We start from the raw sequence: 18,413 nt of genomic DNA on the forward strand, positions 1-18,413 counted from the left end.
CAAAACGTTGCCTTTTTGCCCTATCCTTTGTTTTGGCTTCTGCCCTGGCCTAATTAGGGCTTCCCAGGTGGCTCAGACTGTAAAGTATCTGCCTCCAATGGGGAGATTTGTGTTCGATCCCTGGGTTGGGAAGATCCCCTGGAGAAGGGAATGGCAACCCACTCTAGTATTCTTGCCTGGAGAATTCCAGGGGCAGAGGAGCCTGGTTGTGGGCTACAGCCCATAGGGTCACAGAGTCAGTCATGACTGAGCAACTAACACTGGATCAGTTAAACTAAAGAATAGGAAAAAGTATATAGGATTTTAAATTAATGTTCATTTCCTGTTATTTAAATGCATTGTTTCAACTAGGTTAACGTTTGGTTTGTAACTCTTTACTTTGAAGATAATGTTTCAGTGAAAGTCTTATTTGTATCCCCTTCTCCCCCCCACCCTCACCCCCCACCCCACCATGGTAGGTTTTTCCCCTTAAGCTTCCAATCTACAACTTATTTTGACAACAGTAATCTTAGGTCTTGCTTCATGGAGACTAAAATTATGTGATTGCTTCCAATCTACAACTTATTTTGACAATAGTAATCTTAGGTCTTGCTTCATGGAGACTAAAATTATGTGGTTGCCCTCTCCCTAAGCCCAACTATGTTGTGTCTCAGGATACTTCTTCTCATTTCTGGAATTGTATTCCTTTTCCAGTTGTATTCCTAGGGTGTGTCTAGGTGTGGATCTGTCTGTCTCTGCCTGTGGGAGGAGGAAGTATGAGGTATGGGTGGAGGAGTTTTGGTGTAAGGAGTCTGGTTCTCTGAGAAGTAGCAAAGAACAGAACATCTGTTGATGTCTGAAGTTCAGGCTGGGCTTCTGATCAGCCTTATCACACTTAAACACAGTGTTGACTTAAAGAAGACACAAAACCTGAGAGTTGTGAGTTTAAATATTATTCAGGGTCTCACTGAGTAGAGTAGCTCAGGAGATAGCCACTCAGCTCTGAGGAAACTGCTCCAAAGAGGTGGGGGAGAAGCCAAGTTATATATGATTTTTGGCTAGGAAACTTTAATGCATGCATTCAGGCATACGTCTTGGTAAAAGATGACTGCTAATCACAAAGAACAGATATACCAAGTGATGACTTTTAGTGCTTGTCTGTTTATGGAAAGATGCAAGAACCTGGCATCATTGCATTTCTTCCTGAGGGCCTGTTTTATCCAGGGAACAAAAGTTCCTTATCCTATTTTTCACTCTGAATTCCCCTCAGATTGTACTGTTGCTGGGCACACCTTAACACTTGTAGAACTGGGTGGTGAACATCAAGCCCTTTGTTCTTTGTGTATGGTAGTGATGGTGTTTTCCTAGTGACAGAGCTGTACTTCAGATTTTTTAAGTTTAAAATATAGTGGAAGAATTGGTCAATTTGGATTACTTCTACCAAAAACAAAACAAAAATTACCACAAAAAACAAATATAATGGAAGAATTGGTCAGTTTGGACTACTTCTACCAAAAACAAAACAAAAATTACCACAAAAAAACAAAAATATAATGGAAGAATTGGTCAGTTTGGACTACTTCTACCAAAAACAAAACAAACATTACCTCAAGAAACAACCCCTATGAGGATATAGAAGCCCAGTTCAGTCTTGGCAAGCCTCTAGTTTTCATATTAATGACAGTGATGGAAGTACTAGAGAAAGCCAGGACAGTTAGTGGCATTGGCTTGGAAAGGATTCTGTGATCCTAAATAGCAAAAGTAGCATTATTAGGTACTACTTCTTCCTTTTTTGTATCACCTGTTCTAAAATAGACTGTTGTATTGGGTTCTGACTGAAACCAGATTTTTCTATATAGATACATTGAATTTTTTTTTTTCCTTCCTTTTTTGGCCATGGATCTCAGTTCCCTTACTAGAGGTTGAACTCAGGCCATGGTGGTGAAAGCCTGGAATCCTAACCACTAGGCCACCAGGGAAACCATGCCCCCACATTAAATAATTTTTATTAACTTACTTTAGATCCTCATAAACTGGCAAAAATTGAGACTAAATTGTAAAAAACTCAGCAGCTCTTCTTTTTGTAATTGGAAAAACAGTTGAAAGGTACATAATCTCTTAAACTGATATCATAGAATGCCAAAATTGATTTTATAAATTATAGTCATTTATACTTTTATATTTCTGCATTCCTTATTAGAGTGAATCTTGGTATAAATACATTTGATGTTCTCTTTAAGTTTATTTTTTTTTTTTTCAAGAAATTAGAGTTTCGTGTTATTCTGAAAAAAACGTGGTTGTTGGTTTTATAAAAAAAATAAATTGTAATGGCCTTGTATTGTAAGTTGTTGACTTCTGAGTTTGTTTGGAGTAAAAAGATATATGTAGGGATATGAATGTATATAAACAACACTGCTCACATTAGATGAAGATATTATGTATCACACAGGATTTATAATACTGAGAAGTGCTTAAAACCATAATGAGAATATTTACATCATTTACATTACATTGTAAAACTACAGAAAAATAACTATAGGTATATATGATTGAATTGGACTGAACAGTATATGAAGGAAGCTTTAACTTGTGAAAATTGAAATAGAGTAACCTTTGTTCTGGAATTTTTGATTTAAAAGAACTCAGAGATAATCCTTTTTTAAAATGAAAAAATGGACCCAGAACTTAGGTAACCTCCCTAGATGTGATACTTAGGGTATACTTGCAATTTGGGAAATGGTCTCCCTAACTTAAATTTATTATTTGTACTTTAAGATAACTCTACTTGACAGAATAAAAAATGTTCTCAAATTATCTGTAGTATCTTTTATTTATCTAAGATGGATTCCCTTGCAAAACCAGATTTTATGTTCATTGAAAAATGTTGAACCCAGAACAGTAAAATTGTAGGAGAAATACAGTACATCTTTAAAAATATGTATTTGTTAGAAGAGTATGGTAACATTACTCAGTATTATAACTGAGTCATACTCAGTAAATTATAAATAACCAGATGTGTGCTCCTTTGAGACTAAATCTGCAAGAAGGGTATATCCTTGTAACTAAGATCCATCTCGTCTTACAGCTTACAAAGAATCTTATAAAATCTTTTTGAAGTTGTAAAACTTAAAAGATAAAAGCTGTGGAAGCTGCCCTTTGGTGTAGAGAGTTGAGCATCAGTATTTGTTCTAACAGTATGTTGCACTCTAAATAGCCATATTCCTGTGTCCACACTTTCACCATTACAAGCTGCGTGTGTGCTGCTTCCTGTCCCTCGCACCCCCAGTTTTGTGTTATTCTTTAAGGTTAATTTTCAAGAATGGTGTTACTAAGTCATAGAATCTGTGTTTTCTAGCTTTCAAAATATCTGATGATAGTGAGTTGAAAGTTGTGGCACCAAAAGTACCAGAAATTTTTGCTGTGTGAGTACCTACAAAAAGAAGGCCCAGCAAGTAAAACATAAGAACCATAGCAAAAATAGGAAGAGAAGCCAAGTTTGGCATAATAGAATCAAAGAGGGAAAGCTCTTGACATGAAAGATTGTAAGTGATAAATCTGTGAAATAAGACCTCCAGTAGATTTAATCAGCAAGTGGCTTGAACTCTCAGAAGCTTGCAGGGATTGAAGCTTTAAGTGGATATGTTAGAGGGGAAGTAGAGGCAGTGGATATTGGCTCACCCACTTCTTTCATGGAGTTTTACAAAGAAAGAAAAGAAGAAATTGACAGAGAAAATAAATCATGGCTGTTTTAAAGCTAGGAGAGACCCAGTTGATGACTGAAGGAAGGGGTTATGGACTGGGAAAGAGTGAAGTTACTAGAAACCACCTTATTGACTCTGAGAACAATATCCTGGATGAGTTGGTAAGGCATGAGGTCCAGAGAGAGACTGAAGGATTCGAGAAGGGGAGAGAATCTTCTTTTTCAGTTGAAAGAAAAGCTGAAGTTTGTTATTTAAAATATCACTCCAGGGAATTCCCTGGCAGTCCAATGCTTAGGACTCAGAGCTTTCACTGCCAAGGGGCTGGGTTAAAAGAAAAAAAAAAAAAAATTCCCCCAAATAAATGAAGTTGATACATATTTTCATGCGCTTTCTAATAAAGTTCTTTCTAATATCCTAATTTTAGGATATTTTTATTTCATATCTTTGCTTTAGTTGCTATCTGTAAATTTTAATACTGCCTTAGTGTGTTTATTTAAACTTTTCAAATATTGTTATATTTGCTGACCCATCTCATTCTGTTAGTCACAATCCAGCTTCTCAGGTGGCTCAGTGGTAAAGAATCCACCTGCTAGTGCAAGAGACGTGGGTTTGATCCCTGGGTTGGGAAGATCCCTTGGAGAAGGAAATGGCAACCCTCTCCAATATTCTTGCTTGGGAAATTCCATGAACAGAGAAGCCTGGTGGGCTACAGTTCATGGGGTTGCAGAGTTGGATGCTACTGAGCATGAGGTAGATATTTAATTATGTAGAAATTAAGACAGAATATTATTTATCCAAAGTCAAACGTACTGTACGCTGGAAAGCAGATGTTGAGTGTTCCAGTTGAACATACTCCTTTTAGCACTTAAACTTTTTCTTCCCTGTCCTGGGATGCTCCTTGTGGCTTCTAGGATCTTAGTTCCTTGACCAGGGATTGAACCCCAGTCCCCAGCATTGAAAGTGTGGAGTCCTAACTACTGGACCATGCACTTTTACTCTTAAGGCTTGACTTTTCCTCACATTTTTAACAAATAAGTAACCAGTTCTATTACCCTAAATCCTAACTCTTGTCTCATGTGATAGATCTGCAGTTTGGTTTGTAGGTCAAACCAGACTTTCCACTCAGCATATTTAATTAAGACTTGAGGGCTTCTCTCGTGCCTCATTGGTAAAGAATCTGCCTGCCAATGCAGGAGACACAGGTTTGATCCCTGGTCTGGAAGATCATACATGTTGTGGAACAACTGAGCCCATGGGCGCAATTACTTAGCCTGTGCTCTAGAGCCCAGGTACCACAACTACTGAAGCCCGCGTGCCCTAGAGCCCATGTTCCGCAACAAGAGAAGCCACCTGCACACTGCAACAAAGAGTAGCCCCTGCTCCCTACAACTAGAGAAAAACCCACCACAAATAAATAAATTTAAAGGGGAAAAAAAGAGTTAGTGTGTGCCAAATTGTGTATAATCTACATTTCTCACTACATAGTTGTCTTATGCTTTATGATATTTTATTTGCCTCAGTAGCTTTATTAATAGTTATCAGAATCTCTGAATGTAGCCCAGCATAGCCAAATCTGAAAGGTAAAAAATTTTGAATTGTACATTTACAAGGAGGGGGGAATTTAAATATTCCTCCCCTGTCAAAAAAGGTTACCTAAAATGGGACCTTGACTTTATCAGACTTAATGATAATTACTGCTTTTCACTTAGAGCTTGAAATGTAGTGATCACAGGGCAGGACAGTAGACTCTCAACTGTATTTTATTTCATCCAGAGTCAAGGTTTCTGTGTAGCTTAAATATTTTATTTAGAGTGTTAATTTCCAGAACACCAGACAGATACCTTCTGAACTAGCTTGAGAAATTTGGATATGATTTTATCATTGTAAACTCATTGCCTCCTGGAGCCAAGCTGCTTTAAAGTATATATCATGGATCCACTGGGCTCATGGTAGAGAGGATACCTAGCCTAAAGAGTTCATTTAAAAGGAGCAGCCAGACTTCAGCTCTGGTTGATTCAGTTATTTTTGTCTATCATTCTGAATGTTTTCAAGAAACTTGAATCTGCATGTCCAAAACTGATTTTAATCTCATCTGCCTCCATCCCCATGTAGACTAGCTTCCTCTACCTGTTCCTCCTGCTGTGTATGTTTCAAATTAATATTTCTACCATCACTTAAGCTGACCTGGAGTCTTTTTTTTCCCTCCTCCTCACTTCTCTTGATCATTTACCACTAAATCCTGTCTGTTCTGTATCTTGGTTGTTCACTAGTAATGTCTCAACTTCTTATCCTTCGATCAGTTTTCAGTTTGGCCTCCTGGGCTTCATTCTGTCTTAAACTTCTCCAGTACATCTGCCACACTGTTTTCAGTTATAAGGGTTTGAGAGGGAGAGGGAGATTATTGTCTAAAAAGCTAGGAGTTGTTACTATCTATGGGTGGAACTAAAGAGCCTGTACTTGTGCTAAGCTGCTGGAGATACTGGTATGAGTTCCTGCTACTTAGTAGAACCATGCACACTCCTGGTTCTACAGCTGCCTGGTCTTGACTTCAGTAGGAGGAGACTCATTCACTTGGGTGTATCAGAACCAGGAAAGAATGGGAGGGGAAATGACATTTTTCTTCTCCTTTTGTCTTGTGTTTTTTTCCCCCAAGTACCTTCTGTTGGCAGAGTGGAAGACAGGGGAATCTGGCAAAAATAGTTTACAGGCTTTTTTGTCTCTATTACTTGGAGAGATGTTAATAAAATCTCCTACTATGAAGGTAGATTTGTTAATTTTCCTTTGTTTTTGAAGCTAAGTTGGATATATTTATACTTTTGATGAACTGAACCTTTTACCATTATGTAGTTTGTTTTTTTTTTTAATCTCTGTTAGTATTTTTGGTCTTAAAGTCAGTTTTACTTGATACTTGTGCAGCTGTATCAACTTTTCATTTGACCTGATGTCTTTTTCTGTCCTTTGATTTTGAACCTTTCTTTGTCCTTACATTTTATTTATGTCTTTTAAAAATCACAGAAACTATATATTTTCACCAGCCATTTAACTTTTAACTAAAGAACTTACCCATTTTTTAATGTTGTTCTTGTTTGTTGTTCAGCTGCTAAGTCATGTCCAGCTTTGCAACCCATGAACTACAGTACTCCAAGCTTCCCTGTCCTTCACTATCTCCTGGAGTTGGCTTAAACTCATGTCCATTGAGTCAGTGATACCATCCAACCATCTCATCCTCTGCTGCCCCCCTTCTTCTTTTGCCTTCAGTCTTTCTCAGCATTAAGGTCTTTTCCAGTGAGTTAGCTCATCACATCAGGTGGCCACAGTATTGGAGCTTCAGCATCCATACTTCCCATGAATATTCAGGGTTGATTTCCTTTAGATTGACTGGTTTGATCTTCGTGCTGTCCAAGGGATCCTCGAGTCTTCTCTAACGCCACAATTTGAAAACATCAGTTCTTCCATTCTCAGCCTTCTTTGTGGTCCAGCTGTCACATCTGTGCGTGACTACCGGAAAAACCATAGCTTTGACTATATGGACCTTTGTTGGCAAAGTGATGTCTTTGCTTTTTAATATGCTCTCTAGGTTTGTCATGGCTTTTCTTCCAAGGAGCAAGTGTCTTTTTTAATTTTGTGGCTGCAGTCACCATCTGCAGTGATTTTGGAGCCCATGAAAATAAAATCTGTCACTGTTTCTGCTTTTCCCCTATTTGCCATGAAGTGATGGCATATATAAGTATATATGTATATAAATATATATATAAAAGTATGTATTGCAAACATGGGTAGCCACTTCTCTATTTATACTGCTAGGAGGGAACTACTATAAAATGGTTGGACGTGCTTGCTTCTGGTCTTTTCCATATGCATTTATATGATGTTTGTATAACTCTTGCTTTTGTTTTAATATAAAGAAATTACATGTATTTTTGAGGCTTGCTTTTTTCCATTTCAGTATGTTTGGGGATTCTTCTGTTGGTGTTAGTACACAGAAATCCACATCATTCTTTTTCTTTTAAAGACATAGCTTTAAAAAAAATTATTTGTTCATCAATTTTTGGCTGTGCTGGATCTTCTTTGCTGTGTGCAGGCTTTCTCTGTTTGCCGAGATTGAGGATTACTCTTCGTTGCAGTGCTCTGGCTTCCCATTGTGGTGGCTTCTCTTATTGCAGAGCGCAGGCTCTAGAGTGGGGGCTCAATAGTTGGAGCTCACAGGCTTAGTTGACCCACGGCTTGTGGGATCTTCCCAGATCAGGGATCAAACCCGTATCCGCTACACTGGCAGGTGGATTCTTAACCACTGGACCACTAGCCAAGTCCCACATCATTCTTAATGATTGTGTGTGTGCTTATGTGTGCTGAGTTGTGTCTGACTCTTTACAACCCCATGAATTGTAGCCCATTGGGCTCCTCTGTCCATGGAATTTTCCAGGCAACAATACTGGAGCCGGTTGATGTTTCGTACTCCTGGGGATCTTCCAGACTCAAGGGTCAAACCCACATCTCTTAAGGCTCCTGCATTGGCAGATGGATTCCTTACCACTAAGCCACCTGGGAAGCCTAATGGTTGTATAGTTTTACTTCTATATGCCACAATTTGTATACTTATTGATAGGCACCTATATTGTTTCTGGATTTTGTGTTTTATTTTTTTTGCCATGCCACACTGCATGCAGGATCTTAGTTCCCTGATGAGAGAGTCAAACTGTGCCCCCTGCAGTAGAAGCATGGAGTGCTAACCACTGGACTGCCAGGAAGTTCTCACAGCAATTGCGGTGTTTTTTTTTTTTTTTCCATTTAAAAGAAAATATTATTTTTGATTGTACCGGATCTTCATCCCTGTGCATGGACTTTCTCTAGTTGTGGCGAGTGGGGGCGCTTTGTTGCTGTGTGTGAGCTTCTCGTGGCTGTGGCTTCTCTTGTTGTGGAGCACAGGCTCAGTAGTTGTGGCCTGAGGGCTTAGTTGCTCTGGCAGCATGTAGAATCTTCCCGGACCAGGGGTCAAACCCATGTCCCCTACATTGTCAGGTGGATTCCTACCTACTGTACCAACAGGGAAGTCCTGATTACAGTTTTTTACTCTATTGTATAAAAACTGTGGCTTGAGCTTTTGGAAGGCTTTAAGTCTCATAAAGCCAAAAGTAATTATGTATCTGTTTTATTCTTTTGGGCTTTTTCTGCCCCACACTTGACCTTTGGTGTGAAACAGCTGCTGTAGTGATTCTTGGAGTGGTGTAGTGGAGAAGAAGGGGTGTTAAGCTCCTGGGCCGCCTTTTCATGTTACACAAACGCTTTCCTGGACCCGGGAGTAAGCCCCAGTTCTAAGGGAGAGTAAATCTCAAGAATAATTCCTCACAGCACTGAAGTGGGAAAAAGTTTTAGGAACTGAACTTCTGTCACTCTGTCTTGAGTGCAGCGTGACACATCCTAGCTGTTGCAGTAGTCTGGAGTTTCTCAGCCATAGTATTATGACATACGGGAATGTCATTCCATTGCGTGGTGCTTCCCAGTGTCTTGTCATTGACAATAGTTAACTCCAAAATTGGTCAGTGGTCTTCTTACCCCCCAAAGTAGTAAATTACGGTGGATTCATATCACTTTGATTCATTTGTATTCATAAGGAAAGAGAGAAAGGAAGGTGCTGTCTATAGACCGTAGAGCCACTGGCCAGTTCTGAAAGCGTTAAATCATTTTTTTTTTCCACCGTATTTAGATATATCAGGATCTTTCACACTGGGTGTATAAACCGTTTGGATCTCTTAGAAGAGCTCACACTCCTCTGAGTTTTCTAGACTTGAGCTAACACACGTTAGGGCTAGATAGAATTTTCAGGTTATTCTAGATTTGGGATGTTCTCAAACATTTAGATTGTGGGCCTGCCTGGTCTTTCTGCCTTGGAGCATAGGTGTGCTTCTGTTTTATGCAATCTGGGAATAAAGTGCATATTTACAGATCGACTGAGATCATGCATTGTGGGGTAGGTGTTAAATATTGAGAGAAGAATCATTTTAGGCATATTAAGTTTACTCAGAAAATTAATTTTTACTCTTCAAGTAGTTGTGATACTTAACAGTTAGGGAAATCAGACCTTTATTAACAATTTTGAATGCACATATTCCTCCCTACTTTAACATATCTGAAATCAAGATATGTCAGTGGAGTGTTGTCATTTAATTGGTAGCTGTTTTCCTTTCTTAGTGTTACATAAAATAATACAATTGATTGTGTGTCTTAGATTCAGAGAACCATGATACATTTGTAATATGTGTAATTACTTTTCTCGTACCTCTCCGATTCAGGAAGAGACAGGGTGATATTTGGCTGTGAACCTTTGGAACTTTTAATTTTTCAGCCCCCTCAGCTCCCAGTGGTTTGTGGGTAGTTCTGCTTCTTTAGTTACCTTCTGCAGATATTTTCCAGTTATATCGCGTTACCTCAGTTCGAGGCTGTTATTTTACCTCTGCCTAGGGAAACAGCCAGTGTTGCCCTGATGGTCTAATGAGCTGGTATTTTGCTAGAGTTCAGTCCTAACGCAAGTATTTCACATCTGCTTTTAACACTTAGTCTTCAAAGTCAGGAGGTGAATGCTTCCTCATGTGATAATAGCTTTCTGTTGATGTTGCTTGGTATGATTTCTAAACAGTTATACTAGTTCTTCATATCCTGGAGTATGAATTTTCATTTATTTTTATATTGAACTCTTTAAGTCCTCCTTTTTTAGCTTCTTTGCTCATAGTCAGGGTTCTTAGAACCAGTTTTTTAGAAGAGCCAGAGGACCATTGGGGAAACTGTTGGCTTACTCAAAAACATTTCCTGCCTTCTCTAATGAATTATTGTTCTGGGAAGGATACACCTAAGAGTGAATTCCCTGTTTTTATGAACCTACCAAATACACTGTTTGACCTTCTACCTTATCTATTTTTTTTTTTTTTTTTTTTTAGTACACGGGTGAATCATTAGTTTTTATTAGTGTGCTTAGTAAGTACTCATTAACACCTCTCCCCCATGTTAGTCCTGTTTTGTCTTTCTACTGCAGAAATATGAATGTGCAAGGTAGTTTATTGCCTGGTAGCAGAGACTGAATGTTTGGAAAAACATGCGATGTTTGAAAGAACAAACACTTAAAATCCCTTGTAATTCCAGAGTTGAATGGTTCTCGTTTGAGTTTGCAGGCAAAGTATTGGCCCCAGCGGCAGTCGTCTGAAATCTTGGCTAGAATTGGAGATTCCAGATTGGAGATTCTTCCAAATGACACGTGGTTATTGGCAGGAGGCCCTAACCTTACCCTGCTGGCCTCTGAATTGGGTTGTTCACAGTATGGCAAGTGATTCTAGAGAGAACAACCAAGACATAAATCACAATCTTTTATAACCTAATCTTGGGAGTGACATACCTTCCTTTCTGCTGTATTGTATTGGTTACACTGACCAACTCTGGTACTGTGTGGGAGGATGTGACTACCAGGAAGCAGTTACTTGGAGATTCTCTTGGAGTTTGGCTACCACAGGCCCCTTTCGTTGTGGACATACAAGCAGTAGTATTACTGCTACTGCTAAGTCACTTCAGTCGTGTCCGACTCTTTGCGACCCCATAGACGGCAGCCCACCAGGCTCCCCCGTCCCTGGGATTCTCCAGGCAAGAACACTGGAGTGGGTTGCCATTTCCTTCTCCAATGCATGAAAGTGAAAAGTGAAAGGCAAGTTGCTCAGTCGTGTCCGACCCTCAGCGACCCCATGGACTGCAGCCTTCCAGGCTCCTCCATCCATGGGATTTTCCAGGCAAGAGTACCGGAGTGGGGTGCCATTGCCTTCTCCGAGTAGTAGTATTGGGGTAGGAAAAAATTTTTTTTTTCTTCAGCACTGGTCACGTTGTCTTTTAGGGATAATTACACCAATGCAATTCTTCTTAGCTTGCCTTTGTATTCCTGTTTCTTTTGGTAGCTGGTTATGCAAGTTGACCTTCTTTTGTATCCTGATTTGTGGACAAGGGCTGTCTTCCTTGTCTTATATGAAGTTGTCAAGGTCTGGAGGATTTCCACAGCATTGTTTCCCAAACTGTGGTCATTGAAACAAGACTTGCCCAAGATGCCCTACACTGAGAGGATTCCATTACTTTGGAAACCTGTATGTTATCTTCCTCCCCTTAGAGAATCGTCATGCAAGTTAGTATATCAGACGTCTTAGAATTCCTGCTTTAAAAAAAAAGCAAAACCTTTTTTTTTTTTTCAGTCTAGTGTTTTTGAAAATTGACTTAATCACAGAACCTACAGGATTTGTTGACTTTAATTGAAAGTGAAAAGTGTTAAACGCACAGTCCTGTCCAATTCTTTACAACCCCATGAACTATATAGCCTGCCAGGCCCCTCTGTTCCTGGGATTTCCCAGGCAGGAGTACTGAAGTGGGTTGCCATTTTCTTCCCCAGGGGATCTTCCTGACCCAGGGATCGAACCCAGGTCTCCTGCACTGCAGGCAGAGTCTTTAGTCTTGAGCCACCAGGGAAGCCCCTGTTAAGTAAATTAAAAACCCTCTTCTGCATAGACACTTTTCACAAATATATTCCTTCTTTATTCAAAACATTGTTTAGGCAGCTTTATTTCTAAGTTTTCGATAATTAAAAATTTTCTAAACTAATTTTCAGTTTGTAATTTTGCGTTTTGGAAGGCAACTGAGGTCAGAAATTGCAGTTAATACCTTATTTTCTTTGTTGCTAGCAATTTTGGTATTGTACCATTTGAGGAAAAGTTTTCACTTTTGCCAATTAAAAGAGCCATTGTGTCTCAACAAAAAAGGGAGGAGTTCTCTCATCTCTAGAGGTGTTAGATGTTGGTAGGGTTATTGAAAGATGTTATGAATTGAAAAGATGTAGAAAACTACAAACATTGCTATATTGATAGTGATATTCCACTATTTTGAAAAATCAGAAACTAGTTTTTAAGTAGAGTTATTTGAAGTTCTGAATAGGAATCCATGCTTGTGTGCTTGCTTTTTTTCCTTTCCTGAACATTTACTATGTAGTTTTATTTATTTTTAAACAAACTTGTAATTAGTTAGTGGCTGTGCTGGGTCTTCATTGCTGCGCTCAGGCTTTCCCTCGTGGTGCTCAGGCTTCTCATTTTGGTGGATTGTCTTGTGGAGCATGGACTCTAGGGTGCACAGGCTCAGTAGTTGTGACACATGGGCTTAGTTGCCGCACAGCATGTGGGATCTCCCTGGGGCAGGGATCAAAACCCATGTTCCCTGCATTGGCAGGCTGATTCTTAACCACTGGACCACCAAGGAAATCCTGCTTGTGTACTTTAATCCAAAAAAAAGATATTCACTAAGAATCTTTATAATGTTGCATGCACTTCTAATAACATTGGTTATTTTGCTTTTAAACCCATAAATTATGGACTGTTGTGGTTTTTATTTTGCTTTGTTGTGTCCTGAAAAAGAATGTCGAGTGATAATAATAAGGGAAGAATTGAACAATAAAAGCTATACAAAATAGAATGCAAATACATAGCCATTTCAGGGCATCTAGTGTGTGAAAAAAATAACTTTATGTAATCTCAGGCTCTGATATATTCTGGTGTTGAAAGATTAAATTATATGTGGATGATACTGTTTTAAGAAAACAAATAGAAAAAAAAACCAAATAGCTGAAAATTTAAATTATTTTAAAGTTTTTCAAAAGATGTTTTCTATAGTTCTTCTGGAAAACCTATTTGTCTGAAATGATGCATTCTTTAAGAGTTATGGAAAACTATGATTTTTATCATTGAAAACCAGTAAAGGAAGCCCTGCTAAAACTTTTAAGCATTTATAACCTTATAACTTGGTAACTATCTTATAGCATCAATGGTTACAAATATATTTAGAAATAATTTAATAATTGTGAATTATAGGAAAGCAGTAAGAAATGTGAGAATCAGGCATGTAAAATATATAGATGTAAGGGGTTTATAAAGGAAAAGGCACGAGCATTTGGAGGAAATTTAATCAAGGATTTCAGACTTTATGACTACAAGGATATTATGTTGTAAGAAAAAAAAAGTACGAAGTTATTAATGATACTCTTCTTTTTTTTTTTTAAGAAACGACTACAGAAAGAACTGTTGGCTTTGCAAAATGACCCACCTCCTGGAATGACTTTAAATGAAAAGAGTGTTCAAAATTCAATTACACAGTAAGTATTTTAAGTTTTAAAGTACTTGTTTTTCTTTTGTTATCAATGTAAGTATGAATGTATACTCATTTTAAAAATACAGAATTATTTTCTGTATGTCAGAATTATTTGCATATTTTATCTGATTCTCTCCCACTGAGAAGTAAATACAGTAAACATATCTTACTCTGTGCATTTAAATAACAGTTTTGTTTTATAAAAGTTTCCTGCTGATGAAGTAGCATGTTAAAAACTTTGGCCTGACTTTGTTAGGGAGTATTCTTCACCTGTGATAGAGTAGTTTGGTATGAGGTTATTTATCAGATTTTTCAAAAACATTTGAGGCTCTGAAGTGAACTTTAGCCACCTGATGCGAAGAGCTGACTCATTTGAAAAGACCCTGGTGCTGGGAAAGATTGAGGGCAGAAGGAGAACGGGATGACAGAGAATGAAATGGTTGGATGGCATCACTGACTCGATGGACATGGGTTTGGGTGGACTCCAGGAGTTGGTGATGGACAGGGAGGCCTGGCGTGCTATGGTTCATGGGGTCACGAGGAGTCGGACACAACTGAGCGACTGAACTGAACTGAAGTGAATAAACTGTCAAGAGGCGCACCTCTCTCCTTGTCCCCTGAACATACAGCATGGTTGCTTTCTTTATAGCAGCGTTAGCTAAGAGAATGTCACACCCTCAGCATTCTCATTTGATAAATTAGAGACTTGCATGAGGATGAAATGTGAAGGGTAGAAGAAGGACACAGAAGTATCCTCTGATTCAGCTCCTTCCTTGGGAGTGGAGCAGAAGTTTCTTCCCAGATATGTGCCAAGAATAGTAGAGAGATATGAGTTCCTTTACAATGAGCATTTTAAAAAGAGAGCATTCCCCCTCTTAAAAATGAGCATTTGAATTAGTTTGAAATGTTTTTGAAAGTATCATCCTAAGATTTCACAACTGAGTATTTGGTCTGTCCTTACCACTCCTTTGATTTAACAGTTCCATTGGAAAAAGGTAAATGTAGTAAAATGGGAGATTTTTAAGTAATTGACTCTGTCCTTAAAAAAGAAAGGAAAAAACCCTAAAATGAAAAGGGGTATAAGCCAACAAGATAAAAATTTCCTGTAAACCAATTTGTAGAACAAATTGAACAATTCAAATATTTAGTGATACAGAGACCAGAGAGCAGGAATAACCAAAACTGACACAACAGGGACATACTTATTTTCAGAAGAAACAATTTTTGGTTACCTTTGACCATGACATTTGAGTCAGTGATTAAGACAGGAGTCAAGCTTTAAGAACAGGATTATTAAGAAAGGATCTTTTGAATGAAATGAATTGCAAACCAAATATTAATCTAGTTAAAAGAGATGCATGTAATTAAAAGGAAATAAACACTAATTTTAAAATAATATACTTTTTCTGTTGAGTTCTTTAGTTTTTTTAATCAGAGCAGGGCAGAAGCTGAAACAAAAGATAGATTTAGAGGAATCAGAGATAGGCAAAAGAGCAATGTTTTGATAGAACTTCTAACCTAGTTTGAAAAAACTATGGAGGGAATTCCTTGACAGTCTAGTGGTTAAGACTTGACAACTCTCAACTGCTAGGGCCCAATTTCAGTCCCTGGACTGGGAACTTAAGATCCCATAAACTGCGCAATGTGGCCAAAAAGAAAAAAAAAATTGTTGAAGTGGGATCATATGAAATGGGGGATATGGGTAAGGAAGATGAAGTAAGCCCATTATGCTTTATGGAAGACAGTTTGGTAGCATGTATTAAGACCTTAAAAAATATTAGAATCATGTTCTCTGACCTAATATGCTATCCTTTGACCTATGCTCTCCTAAGGAAGGAACAGAGATACTAAAAGATTGACTTAGAACTATTGTGGTCTCTCAATGAAATGGCACCCCTTGAGTTAACAGTCCATAGTCATCATGTAAGGCAAAAATTTTATATAGTCATAATTGCCTTTGAAAACCCTTGAGAGAGGCTGTATTGGTATATATCCTATCTTAATATATCCAGCAAAGCTAATTTTCCCTTCATATATTTGTTTTTTTCTGTCTGACTTCACTTAGTATGATAATCTTTAGGTCTTTAGGTCCATCCATATTGCTACAAATGGCAATATTTCATTCCTTTCGTGGCTGAATAATATTCCATTGTATACATATACCACATCTTTATTTTTTGATTTTTTTTTGATTGAAGTATAGTTGATTTACAATATTGTGCCAATCTCTGCTGTACAGCACAGTGAATCAGTTACACACATATATATATATCACTTTTTTATATTATTTTCCATTCTGATTTATCACAGATATTGAGTATAGTTCCCTGTACTGTACTTTAGGACCCTGTTGCTTATCCATTCTGAATGTAATAGTTTGCATCTGCCAACCCCAGATTCCCAGTCCATCTCTCCCTCCCCCACCATGTCTGTGCTCTTTATCTATGAGTCTGTTTCTGTTTCATAGATAAGTTCATTCGTGCCATATTTTAGATTCCACATATAAGTGATACCATATGATATCTGTCTTTGTTTTTCTGACTTACTTCACTTAGTATGAAAGTGAAAGTGTTAGTCACTCAGTCACTGAGTTAGTTAGTCACTCAGTCACTCATCTGACTCTTTGCGATTCCATGAACTGTGGTCTGTCAGGCTCCTCTGTCCATGGCGTTCTCCAGGCAAGAATACTGGAGTGGGTTGCCATTCCCTTCTCCAGGGGATTGTCCCAACCCAGGTATTGAACCTGGGTCTCCTGCACTGGGGCCTGGTTCTTTACCATCTGAGCCACCAGGGAAGCCCATGATAATCTCTAGTTGTATCCATGTTGCTGCAGATGGCACCATCTTGTTTTTATTTATGCCTGAATAGTATTCCGTTGCATACGTGGACCACGTCTTTATCCATTCAGCTGCCGATGGACATCCAGGTTGTTTCTGTGTTTTGGCTGTTGAGAACAGTGCTGCTGTGAACATAGTGGTTCATGTATCTTTTTGAATAATGTTTTTGTCCAGGTATATTCCCCAGAGTGGGATTGCTGGATCCTATAGTAATCCTGTTTTTAGTTTGTGCAGAACCTCCATGCTGTTTTCCAAAGTGGCTTTACCAAATTACATTCCCACCAACAGTGTAGGAGGTATGTATAGATGATGTACCACATCATCATTATTCATTGGTCTGTCAATAGGCTTCGAGGTTACTTCCATGTTTTGGATGTTGTAAATAGTGCTGCTATGAACATTGGGATGCATTTATCTTTTTTGAGTTAGAGTTTTAATCTTTTCCAGCTACTTGCCCAGGAGCGAGATTGCTGAATCTGGTAGTTCTTTTTCTAGTTTTTTAAGGAAACTAAACTTCATACTATTTCCTTAGTGGCTGCACTGATTTACATTCCCAGAAATAGTTTAAGAGAATTCCCTTTTCTCCACACCCAACATTTCTTATTTGTAAACTTTTTGATGATGGCCCTTCTGGCTTGTATGAGGTGACATCTTATTATAATTTTGATTTCCTTTTTTCTAATAATTGGCAATTTGGAGCATCTTTTCATGTTCCTTTTCATCTGTGTGTCTTCCTTGAAGAAGTGTTTATTTAGGTCTTTGCCTATCTTTTGATTGCTTTTTTTGCGGGAGGAAGTTAAACCCCCATCAGTCTCATTGCTTTTTTGCTGGGGCCGGGGGTGGCGGGGAGGGGCACTTACTCCCCTGGCAGTCTCATTGTTTGCAAATATTTTCTCCCAGCCCTTAGGTTGTCTTCTCATTTTGTTGATGGTTTCCTTTGCTGTGCAAAAGCTTGTAAGTTTGATTAGGAGGAATGACCTGGTTTTTATTAAAGAGAGTAGGTTTTTTGTTTTTGTCTTTTTAATGCAATTTTTGCATTGCATTTCATTTACTGTGTACTGGTTCTGGTGTTAGGAATATACAAAATTTTTTGCATATGCAATATCATTTATCTTTCTAACAAAACTTTAAGGTGACTTTTTTATTAACTTTAACAATTTTTTAAAATAACAATTTTAGAATTTAAGTACTTAAAACAGAAGAGCGTACTGAGGGCCACACAGCTAACTAAGGGACTGTCTAATTTTGCTGTACAATACTGCCTCTTGAGTCTGTGGTCATATCTTTTCTATCTTTACATATCATGTAAAGTATTCAGCATGCCTTCTGAGAATGAATAGTCATGCTTTTAAGGATCTCTATGTGTTCCAACCTGGTTACTTTCAGAGAGTAGCCACACTTACTATTTTATATATTCCCGAGTTTGAGTGAACTCCGGGAGTTGGTGATGGACAGGGATGCCTGACGTGCTGTGATTCAGGGGGTCGCAAAGAGTCGGACACGACTGAGCAACTGAACTGAACTGAACTGAAGTCCATAATATGTGAGGTGCTCAATAGTAGCCCAGCACTGTATCCTCAACCTTCTTTTTGCTTCCCTGTATTTAATATAATAAATTTTTATACCTGAAAAGTATAGGATTTAAGGAATTGACCAGGTATACAGTAATTACAAGTGGCATGGTTATAATTAGGAACTCAGATTTTTACTTCTAAAATCTGCCCTGTCATGTATGTTGTAA

General features: G+C 38.2%; 1 protein-coding gene across 1 annotated transcript in view; it reads left to right on the plus strand.

Annotated features, from left to right (window-relative positions):
* UBE2W (ubiquitin conjugating enzyme E2 W) overlaps window positions 1-18,413 on the plus strand; it is a 61,432-nt gene that overhangs the window by 13,721 nt on the left and 29,298 nt on the right. Inside the window, exon 2 of the mRNA XM_045162794.1 lies at window positions 13,748-13,839. Coding sequence (XP_045018729.1) covers window positions 13,748-13,839 — 92 coding nt within the window. The remainder of the gene's footprint in view (window positions 1-13,747; window positions 13,840-18,413) is intronic.

The sequence above is a fragment of the Bubalus bubalis genome, chromosome 15 (assembly GCF_019923935.1).
Source record: "Bubalus bubalis isolate 160015118507 breed Murrah chromosome 15, NDDB_SH_1, whole genome shotgun sequence".
Lineage (NCBI taxonomy): Eukaryota > Metazoa > Chordata > Mammalia > Artiodactyla > Bovidae > Bubalus > Bubalus bubalis.